Source organism: Brachypodium distachyon, chromosome 3 (assembly GCF_000005505.3).
Source record: "Brachypodium distachyon strain Bd21 chromosome 3, Brachypodium_distachyon_v3.0, whole genome shotgun sequence".
NCBI classification, from domain to species: Eukaryota; Viridiplantae; Streptophyta; class Magnoliopsida; order Poales; family Poaceae; genus Brachypodium; species Brachypodium distachyon.
This window is the reverse complement of record NC_016133.3, coordinates 9,094,943-9,106,491: the sequence shown is the minus strand read 5'-3', so window position 1 is coordinate 9,106,491 and position 11,549 is coordinate 9,094,943. Positions and strand designations below refer to the sequence as shown.

The 11,549-nt window shown below is 39.7% G+C and overlaps 1 protein-coding gene across 1 annotated transcript; it reads left to right on the top strand.

Annotated features, from left to right (window-relative positions):
• The first annotated feature begins 748 nt into the window (after positions 1 to 748).
• LOC100827393 lies at positions 749 to 11,449 on the top strand. Its single transcript, XM_003572779.4, has 9 exons — positions 749 to 1,148; positions 2,086 to 2,320; positions 2,672 to 2,841; positions 4,496 to 4,638; positions 4,758 to 4,935; positions 5,181 to 5,745; positions 6,503 to 6,615; positions 8,890 to 9,133; positions 10,883 to 11,449. Exons 1-9 carry the CDS (start codon positions 952 to 954, stop codon positions 11,111 to 11,113), a joined length of 2,076 nt encoding a protein of 691 aa, XP_003572827.1. The 5' UTR covers positions 749 to 951; the 3' UTR covers positions 11,114 to 11,449.
• The last annotated feature ends 100 nt before the right edge of the window (positions 11,450 to 11,549 follow it).

Below are 11,549 nucleotides of genomic sequence, written 5' to 3'. Positions count from 1 at the left end.
GCGGGGGTTGAACAATGCTCGGCATGGAAAGGGATGGCAAAGATCAAATTGCAGGTAGAATATAGAATGTTCTAATTTTATTCTGAGTAAAACTTCTTAGAGTTTAACCAAATTTATAAAGAAACCCTATTAATATTTACAACTCTAAACTAGTTTTATTAATTCCATTATGGTATATATCTTCATAATAACTATGTTATATCATAGATATTAATACAAATTTCTATAAAGCCAGTACATCTTTCTTTTCAAACATGTACATTGCCTTACAAAATGCTTTGGATCATAAAAGAAAGGTAATGTATCTGGGGAAAACCGTTTTAAATGTTTATTTTTTTCATAATTTTAGTAGTATGTATGCTAGAGAATGATATTACTTTTACATATACTCTCTGATCCTAATTTTTTGACTCAAATTTGCCAAAAATGTATGTATCTATTCTTAAAAATAGGGCTAGATACTTGTAATATTTCGACAACAATTTAAGATTGGGTAGTAGTAGAATTTAAGTCAAACTCAACTGCCTTTACCATCAAATAAATAAATAAATAAATAAAGCATGGACAGTGATTCTTTGTTGTCTACACTATTTATTTATATTTCTTCTTTTAATATTTTCAAATTGCAATTGAATTTGGACTTAAATATGGCGTGTCTGCACAGTTTAATTGAAGTGACAAAAAGATGGTTTTCTATTTGGCGTGAAAGGAAAACCTCGTCGTATTTTCCCCAAGAAAGAAAAATAGGAACCTGTCGAACCTTCAAGAAATTATGCGATTATCCCTCGCTTGGGAATCGGGCCTTCGGTGCTTCTGCTTCAGCTTTGTTACCCCGTCTAATCCACCGCCGCACTCCGGCCACATCTTTCCTCTTCACCGCTTATACGCAGTTATATCACCCGAACACGGCACCGCAGTCTCTGCCCGATCCGGCGGACGGGCGGGCGGAGGATGGCGATGATGAGGACGCGGGATCTGCTGATGGAGGGGTTCGAGGGCTTCGTGCGGGACGGGTCCTTCAAGTGGCCCGTCCCCCGCCGCGTGCCGGACGACGACGATGACCCCGACCGCTCGCCTTCCGCCGGCAAGAGCGCGTCCGTCGCCGGCCTCTCCCCCATGGCCAGTGCCGTCGTCACTCGCTGCTCCCGGTAATGTCCTCAACAATCGGGCGTTGGTGGGAAGAGGAAATGGTTCCTCTGGGATGCTGTAATTTATTCCTCGCTTAGGTTGTGGGGTTTAGAGAATGTCGTTCACGAAGCTTCTCGGGATTATTTTGTGCGGAATTGGCATGAGCCTTTTTTTTGTTATGGAGTTAGATCACTGGGAAAACCCAAGCTAGCTCTTCATCTGTTCTTCCTTTTCTAGGGAATTGGTAGCACTACTGCTGTCTAAATTAGAGGCATGGCGATGGAGGTGACAATTCTCAGGAAATCTTCAAATAGTATTAGGTTACATATTCCTACTCTGTACCGGAGTCCATGGAGCTGGATTTTCAGGGCAAAAAATGGGTATTGTGGTCTGAAATGAGTTTTTAGGTCTGAAATGGGTTTAGTTTACTCGTAAGTAGTAACTGATGTGTGCGATGTGTCTACTGCATGCATTGTGCTTCTTGGTACAAGTAAGGGTCTTATGCGAACCATCCATAGGATCACATAGGTTAGAACGGGAACTACATACAATTGTGTGAAACTGGACATTTTGAGCAATAGGGCGACAATAATGGTTCATGTTCCATGAATTAGGCTTTCTTTCAGATATTTGGATGTTTGCCATTTTAGAGTTAAGGAAACATGCTTTCTGAACTTATATAGTTTTAACTCTGTTGAATTATTGTAGTCGAACAGTTTACTTGATTGGGAACCTATTGTGCATCCTATAGACGCCCTATGTTTCGTGAACCACCTTAATACGTTTTGTTTTTCCCCTATTTTTGGGGCACAATTAATCTGGCATGGCTTGTACTGTGGTAATTTATTCTAAAATTGGTATGCAGTATAACCAAATTTTCCTTACCTTAGTTACATAACGTCAATTTTGCTTCCACAAGATGTTGAGCTGTTGCCTTTTGTGCTAATTACCTTCCAGAGTTCTCGATGTTTCCATGCATGACCTGCAGTACGACTTCGATGTGCAAGCATCTGATTCCATAAAGCAGGCAAAAAACTTTGCAAGAAACTTTTTGGAATATTGCTGCTTCAGGGCACTCGGGCAGGTCTCACAAGTTGCGGGGTATCTTGCTGACAAAAGCCTTCGTCGCCTGACATTTGATATGATGTTAGCTTGGGAAGTTCCCTCTTCTTCAAGTCAGCTCACTGTTAAGGTAGAAGCTTTCTTTTATTTATTTTCGCACACCACTGTGGGTCATACAAAATTAGCTGGGCTTGCATTACAATCCTGTAATGAGCGTTTTGGCTTTCCTTGTTGATTCGCTTGATCTGCTAGTTTCGGGAAATCACTTCCTCTAAGTCGGGGATGATGTAGCTTCCATAGATGATCAAATAGACACATATTTTAGTGAGGAATACAATTTTCTATTACTTTTGAAGAAAGGTTGGTAGAGTTCACATACATTACGATTTTCTATGAATACAAATGTTGGTAGAGTTCACATACATTACAATTTTCTATGAATATTCTTGTTATATTGAGTTCCATCTCTCTCCATTTGCAGGTTGAGGTTGATAGCACAGTTAGTTTAGAGGCTTTCTCAAGAATAGCACCTGCCATTCCAACAGTTGCTGATGTTGTAACATCTTCAAATCTCTTTGATGCACTTTCATCATCAACTGGAGGTCGCCTTTCATTTCCTGTATATGATAAGTACCTGACAGGATTGGACAGGTTATTTTCTGTGCTAAAGGTTTTTCATAATAATCAGATATTGTCTTGTTCAAATATTTGAACACTAACAGTTTTATCTTGTGTATGCCTCTTTTTCTGTAAAATATTAAATTGGGTGTTTGGACCCGTAGCTCAACATTCTTGGTCAGGCTAGGCTCAGCTAGCCCTTCTGGGTCATAGCCAAGACGAGCCAGGCTTATTACTTGGTTATGTTACCTCAACGCGGCAGTTATGATCATTGGTTGCACGTCACCGCTTGCCGACGCGGGTGAGCCAATTTGGATCTCTCAGCATGGCAAGCTTTAACCGGCAGTTGCTAGCAAAATTGCCACCAAAAGCAAGATATTTTTGTCTACCAAACGTATATCTTGGCTTAGCGACGCTACAGTGGCTATTGCTTCAGATCCAAACAGATCCTGTCTCTTTTCAATAATGACATTAGTTCTTAAAATAAATAAACTCTATGTAAGACAATTTTCCTAGAGAGAGTTACATCTTGATATTCTCGTTTGGTGTTCACTACATTGGTATTCCGTGTGGTGTAAATCATTCCGCTTTGTAGAGTTTAGATAAGATATCACCTGTGTACTTCCTACACTGGATGTGCATGTCGAGTGCTACAGATTCTATTTTAATACTAGATAACAGAACTCGGTATTGCTGCCGCTGGTTATCCTAATATAGGAACGGAGATATATGGCATAACGTAGTCAGTGACAGTTAATTTCTTATGTCCCACTTGATTGTTGCCCAAATAAAGCTAATACTGCATTCTGCATTTGATGCCTTCCGTTAGTCCTTAATAGCACAATCCCCATGCATTGCTACGGGTTAGAAATGCTACATGCTAAATAGAATGTTGTACTATATTTATTGTCCCATGTCAAATAATTCATATCTATTCTCATCTCGATAGTCTGTGCTAAATCAACAGGTGGCACGGCCTGAACTTGATGTACCACAGCCACCAATTGAGATCAGTAAAGATTCTCAACAAACATGAACCACCTCTGTAAACCAAACTGGAGATTCTTTGGGAAATCACAAACTGAGATTTTGTGTCCTTGAAGTTTTACTTGTACAACCTTGCATGGAGTAGATAACCAGCTGTGGTCGTTCACTTACCCTTCACGCTGTGTAGTGTCGAGTTTTTCCCACATAGGTTGTGGGAGGAGGCAGGAATCAACTTATATGGGTGAGGGAGTTCCAGAAAAAAAAACTAAGGGTGAGGGTAACCCCTACTACCAGGCTAGTTTTTTATTTGGGGGTTTCAAGACCGCTTATAAGCTTGTGTTGCTCTCCGGTTGGGCATGGTTGGTGCATTGTGGGCTGGAGACGAGCAGCTTAGTAGGCCTGGGATTGTGTAACATTGAGTGGGTCCCCAGCTTGAATTTAAGATGGATATATTGCATCCAAATAACAACTACACTTTGCTTGCTTGCTTGAAACAATGATCAGATCGGACGGTTCTTAGTGTTGACTTAAAAGTAGTTATTTCTTAGTCGCCTGAGAGGCTGAGAAGTAGCAAAACCATTCAAATACTGTTTCAGTTATGCTCTTAATTTTCCTCTTAGCATAGGATATGTAAGCATGAATTTCTGTTGGGATCTTGTTTGGTAAAGGCCGGACTCAAAGTATGTTTTATCTCATATAGAGCAATTAAGAAAATGAAGACACAGTCTGAGTCATCGCTTCTATCGGGCCTCCGATCCCAGAGAGGAGAAAGAGTTCTAGATGTAGATGGAACACTGACAACTCAACCAGTACTTGAACATGTAGGGATTTCAACATGGCCAGGTGTGTCTTCACTGATGTGGCTGATTAAGTTGGTGCCTTGCTTGTTATTTATTGCTCAATTGGTGTGATTTGCCTTGTTCCTTTTGTTATGTAACTGATTTTTAACCTTTGCTGAACAGGAAGATTGACACTCACGGATCATGCTGTTTACTTTGAAGCTCTCAAGGTTGTGACCTATGATAAGCCCAAAGCTTATGATCTTGCAGAAGACTTGAAGCAAGTTGTAAAACCTGAGCTGACTGGCCCATGGGGTTCACGGCTATTTGACAAAGCTGTGATGTATAAATCAACTACCTTGTAAGTTCTATCACTTACTATGCAATGTTACATTAATTGAATATAGGTTATGCTTATAATGCCTTTTATTGACTACTACTTTCTAACATAGATTAGACCACAATTTATCTTATGCCTTTTAATCTGTTCTGTTAGGACCTAGTAGTAATATGATTCCTTCAGTTGGTGCTATATAGCATTTATATTTGTTCATAGCCCCTCCAGTTACATGTCTTTGACTCGTATATTTCTAATGTTGAATGCAGAACAGAACCAGTGATCATAGAATTTCCAGAGTTGGCTGGCCACTCTCGCCGTGATTACTGGTTGGCCATTATATCAGAAGTTCTTTATGTCCACAGATTTGTTAGAAAGTTCAACATAAATGGAATTGATAAAGAGGAAATAATTCTGAAGGCCTCACTCGGCATCTTGCGGTTACAAGCCATTGAGGAATTAGCCTTTCCAGTTTCCAGTCGATATGAATCTCTTTTGATGTTCAATCTATGTGACAAACTTCCTGGGGGAGATGTAATACTTGAAACACTAGCAAGTACTATATCATCAAGAAGTTCAGCTCAAGCTAACCAACCAGGCATGAGCCTTGGAATGCGTTCGATGTCTGCCTTTGCCGTCCTGTCAAATCTGGGCGTGGTATCACCAGGTAATAATGAGAGACTCTTGGTTGGTGAGGTTGTTGTTGGGGAAATGAGTTCCTTGCAGAAGGCAGTTACTGAGTCAATGAACAACTATAAGAAGGTTGAATTGGCCCAAGCCACGGTTGATGGAGTCAAAGTTGACGGGCTTGATACAAACTTGGTAGTGATGAAGGTAAACTCAGAACAAAATCACCTGTTCAATCTGGCTTTCACTTATTTTGCTTCCCTTTGGTCATGTTTTGTGCCCACTAGGTTCTTGTTTCACCGCTATTGTAACATTTGTTTAAATGGAAGTTCTAGAAACTGGAAATATACACATGCATATACCCTTGTCTCACGGAAGTCCTAGATGGTAGGGGGGAGTATTTGGGGGTTGCAATAGTTCTGTGACCCTCTTTCGTGTTTGGAACATATGATTTTGAGGACTTCCATGATAAGTTGTAGAATGTCGTGTCAACAAGATTTGAAAAAGAAGAAGAGAAAGCAGGAATAGCCTTATATCCTTTTGATTTATTCATGGTATTATTCCACTTATAACTAAACAGCAACGGTTTCTACTAGTCTATTCTAAACTGAAATTACCAGTAGCATGCTTTTTTGTTCTTCCAGTTCATGTTTCCTATCAATATAGCTGCCCAATATCGAGTAGGAGGTAGAATGACTTGACTTTAACTGTTGACTATCTGTGTAGTATGGCAATAGTAGTAGTCAGGGGATTCTTTATTTGTCTCCAGTCGTGTGCCATTCATGTGTACCCTATGATCCAGTGGCATTAATGAACATCCCATGTAACTGGTCAACCTGGGCTCTTCTCATATTTTCTCTAGATGTTCTATGTTTTCAAAGCTATGGCACCAACCCATTTCTGTAAAATATCAAAGTTTGAGTTTCCTATAGACAGTTCTCAATTCAATATTAATTGCATTTAGGAATTGTTGTCTCCCGTAAGTGACCTTTGGAGGGTTTTAGTATCACTGGCATTATGGGATGAACCTCTGAAGTCATTGGGGTTTTGCTTGCTATCTTCTTATATTATCATCAGGTATGTTACTTTGTCCGTTGGTATTTTCACCTTGTTTATATTATACATGACGCTTTGTTCCTCTAGTATGCAGTGTGGGTTGTTTTATACAACCTACTAGTAGGACAGGAATAAAGGCATAATTATGATAAATTATGTTCTGCAACAGCTCATGGAAGGAAGCTGCCAAATTAAACTATGTGGTTTGCTGTAGTTAATATTTGTTTAAAGAATGTGTGGTGTTAGTCTGGGTAGTACCTTTTGTTGGTAGATTATGGAAATCCACTTGTGATGGCAGCACTAAAACCCTACTGAATTACACATTTTAGCGATCTACTATTCTGTTCTTGTAGTAAAATGAGAATTTTGTGGTTCTTTCGAACTTTGGTAGTTATAGCATCCAAGATTCTGTTAGAATGCCCACCGAAAATATGACTGGCAAGTCAACTAAGTAGATCATTGCCCGCATGATGAATTGTGGGCCCATTTATTTTCTGAACAGTTGTAGTTCCAATAAGTGACCAGAGCTTATGGAAGTGAAGACTGTAGTTTGCTAATGCTGAATACTATGAGTTGGCCATGTGTATTTTGAATCCAGATTTAGTTATGTACCAAATCTGCAAATTTGATTTTTACCGTCTTTACTAACCCTTCACAGTTTTATGAATGTAGTTGGTTACCATAGGAGCCAAACCGTTATTCATGTGGGCCTACTAGCACATATAGTCCTCAAAAGTTTGCTCAGCTTGCAAAGTCTCCTTAAAAGTATGAGTTAAATTTAGGAATCAGGATCAAAGTTTTATTTCTAGCTGATTGTTTAGATTTGATTGTAACAGATAGTGTTTTAGGACAGTCAAGTCAGAGCTATAACGCATAAAATCAGGCATGGCGGAAAAAAAAATGTGTTCACCCATAAAAAAAGTGCTCTCCCTCATATATAAAGTACTTCTCTTCTGAACTCAAAATTGATCGAGGGCTGAGGGGCTCTGGTAAGCCGAGTTTCTCAAAAGAATCAAAAGCCTTATTTTTAGTTTTGAAAAAAAATCGAAATGTTCTGACATGTACACAGTACATGTTAGTTTATATCTATATATTGCACTAAAACCACGACAAGTATTTAGAAACGGAGGGAGTATCTATTAATTTATACTTGGTACTGGTTCTCCCCCCTCCCTCACCCCTAAGCATAGTAATAATTTCTTCCATGTGAACCATTGGAGCCGACAAATCCATGCAAAAGGCAACAAACAACGCCAATCCCATGGCTAAGGCAACCAACAAGCCAATCCCACGCCTAAGGCAACAAACAAGCTAAAATCTGGGATTCTAGTGATTTCTCTCCCTTCATTTCTGCAACATCTTTTCCAACAAAAACTTGTGAATAAAGCGCATAAGGGATTCTTCTTCATTTCATTTTTCAATGCTCAATCGATTACTACATAAATACACAACCCCGTTCTTATTATGCGGTGCTATGGCTATTATTTTCTCTTGTCTAACACCAACATCTTACCTTTTAAAAAAGAACTATTTTTTGTTCGATACTCACGGGCACCAAAAGTTCTTTATTTGTAGCTTTGTTCCTTGCTTGAAAAGTTGCAACTAGGGCTGATCAGAAAAGACATCGAAATTTACACGGAAAAGATGTCAGGGTTTAAAAGGATAATTATCAGTTAAAATAATTTGTTCTAAGCATAAATAAATTGGTGGAGTCCGTAGCAATACACTGGGCAAATTGGTGGAGTCCTTAGCTAATACAGGTATGTAGGGTACATCTAATTCTAAGTGTGATTTTAGAATTTCTGAAAAAATTGGGCTCACTGGAGCCTGGGAGCCAAACATTGTACACTCGTATTTCTCCCAATTATAGTATCTTAAAAGTCCATCCCTTTTTGTATGGTATTTATGGGGAAATAACTAATGTTCATGACATTGTTGGTGTTATAATATTGACTCTTTTAAAGCATATTTATAATATTGACCCTTTTTAGAGCAGTCGCAGAATAGCAATGCCAAACTGGCAGTACCAGGGACGTGTTCAGCTGATCAACACACATATATTTATGATTTATGCCAAGCTAAATCTGTAGATAACTAGATATCAAATGTCCCTTAGTCAAAGTATTAGTTTGGCTACATTCAAAGGAAGTACGTGTCGCTGCTACTACTAATATGAGCTTATTATATCTTAAAATTTCTTGGCGACCTTAATTTCAATTTATTAACTAAGGCATGAATTTTTTTCTGTTAATATCCATATATCCGTGATGTCTCATGTTTTTTATGCTTACACAGGGGATGGTTAGTCTATTTTCTTGTTATGGTCCTATTGTTTTCAGCAATTTTCATGCTCCTCACAAGACTAACTAGTCAAGGAAAGCCAATGATTGAGGTCAAGGTGACATCTCCACCTCCAATGAACACAATGGAGCAGCTGTTAGCTGTTCAAAATGCTATTTCCAAAGTTGAACAGCTTGTCCAGGATGCAAATATTGTTCTTCTGAAGATAAGAGCTCTATTGTTGGCTTTTCCATCTCAGGTGATTATATCTTATTAATTCTCCCTCTCCCATCTTATAATTTACTTTGTTTTGTAGATTAGTTTCTGTGCTCTCTATGCTGTTACACAGGTGATGTTGTGATAAGAATATAATTCATACCCCCTCTGTCCCACTATATGAGGCACGCACGTGTTCCTAGATTACTTCTGCTCGCCCTGATAGATTCGGCTCTCATGGCGGTGGTGCCTCGTGCCCCCGTCTCCGTCCCGACAAGTCACGCTGCCCTTTGGCCAGCTCGCTCCAATAGTCTAGTTATTTGAATTGGGCGATTAGGAGGGAGGGAGGGAGAGAGAGAAAACACCGATATCCTGAATTTACAAAAAGGTCCTTGTCTATTACTAGAAGGTTCGAGTAGGGCACTGTTCTAGTCTAGTTATTTGAATTGGGCAAGTAAACTTCCCTTTCTAGTTAGTTGGTTAGTTAAATCTTGAGAATTTCCATTTGCCTGAAAGTTCAGAAAAAATAAATCAGTTACTCCCTGCGACTCATATTGCTTGTCGAAATATTACATGTGTCTAGACGCTTTTTAAACATAGATACATCCATATTTGGGCAAATTTGAGACAAGTAATATGGGTCTGAGGAGTACTTGCATTCTGAGTTAAATCCTACAAAGTACTTGGAAATGTAATTAGTTAAAGAGATAAATGCGAACGGTCCTATTATTCTTGAGTTCGTGTCACTTTAGTCCTAAATTATGAAATTGTACACTTAGGTCCTAATTTTATTTTAAGTAACTCACGCGAGGTCCTAAGCTGGTTCTGCCGCGTTTGACCCGCCTATGTGGCTCGTTGACTCGGTACACGTCAGCAAGGGGGCCCACAGACCATAACCAACGGCAATGTAATCTAGCAGAAACCCTTTTGCGGAAAGGAAATGAGGGAAGAAATATGAGAGATAACCCTTCCGTGAGGGGGTTTCTGCTAAATTACAGTGCCGTTGGTTATGGTCTGTGGGCCCCCTTGCTGACGTGTACAGGGTCAACGAGCACGTAGGCAGGTCAGACGCCCCAAAACCAGCTTAGGACCTCACGTGAACCACTTAAAATAGAATTAGGACCTAAGTGTGCAATTTCATAATTTTAGGACTAAAGTGACACCAACTCAATAATAATAGGACCGCGGGTCCATTTACCTCTTATTTAAAAGAAATGTCATCATATGTATTGTAATTCTTCCCCCTCAAACTGCTCAAATTGCAAAGTTGAATCTACAGTCTGCACATCCTACAGGTTTCCTTTTGCTCTGATAAAACAGTTATATTCTTGGTTGGTTAGGCTAGACTTTGCTTTTTCTATGACAAAAGCCAGTTTTATCACATCCTACAGGGTTGGTTTCCTTTGATAGTTTTTTAGGCTAGCGTTTTTTTTCCCCTTTTGGTTGTTAGTTTGCTCTACATGCGTGACACTCTCTAATACTTCCTGACATCTATTTTAATGTGTGTTTGAGAAAAGAAAAGATTGATTTGTCAATTGATCCTAAACAATTGGATTTTATGGGCAGTGCCAGAACTCTAACCAGCGCTTGAATACTTGATTACCTTGTGTACCACCGGATGTTACACCCTGTTACTATTGGCGGCACCTTCTTGAGGGATTGCTTTTCTTTCTTAGCTTGGTGCCTACATTTCCTTAACTCTTATCGTTGCAGAGGCTGGGTGTTCTTTATCTTCTTGATGCATTAATATAACACCATTATCAGAAATTTCCTTAACAGTTGTATTTTACAGGCCACCGATAGGGCTATTCTTGCGCTGTTAGCGATGGCTCTAAGCCTTGCTTTCCTACCCACAAGATTGCTGATCCTAGCGATGTTTCTGGAGGTTTTCACAAATAACTCGCCGGTCAGGAGAGCAAGCACAGAGAGGTGCACCAGAAGGTTGAGAGAGTGGTGGTTCAGCATACCTGCAGCTCCAGTAGTGGTGGAGAAGGATAATAAAGAAGATAAGAAAACAAGATGAAATTCGTGTGTACATTCAGTGTGATGCATCGTGACCGACTAACGGGTCGCTAGCACCAAGTCCCACCGTGTAAATGTCTGATGATATGCTAACAGAAAAGGCAGCTAGTATTTCAATAAAACTGCTAGTTCCCTCTAATCAGTCTGTTAACTGGGAATCGATTAGATTCGCTGTCTCGTTTGTGACCAGATAGCTCCAGGACTATGTTGTCGTTGCTGCGTATCTGAGGTCACTGCTGACAACTAGCTAGAAAAAGTTGCAGGTAGCGTATGGATGTTGGTACACTTTCTCCAAGTTCTGTTTGGCATCACTTCAACCATGCATTGATAGGTCTTAGATGGTGTGGCAGTTGATGTCCTAGGTACAGTATTTTAAAAGTCCTGTGTTGCAAGTGGGCCTATTAGCGGGTGCATCTTTGCTTCTCCAAGTGTTTGTT

Excerpts from the sequence above, each read along its gene's own strand:
- LOC100827393 (XM_003572779.4), top strand. The coding sequence starts at position 952 with ATGGCGATGATGAGGACGCGGGATCTGCTGATGGAGGGGTTCGAGGGC. Across the intron at positions 1,149-2,085 it reads GTCGTCACTCGCTGCTCCCG|AGTTCTCGATGTTTCCATGC; the intron begins GTAATGTCCTCA and ends ATTACCTTCCAG. Across the intron at positions 2,842-4,495 it reads TACCTGACAGGATTGGACAG|AGCAATTAAGAAAATGAAGA; the intron begins GTTATTTTCTGT and ends TATCTCATATAG.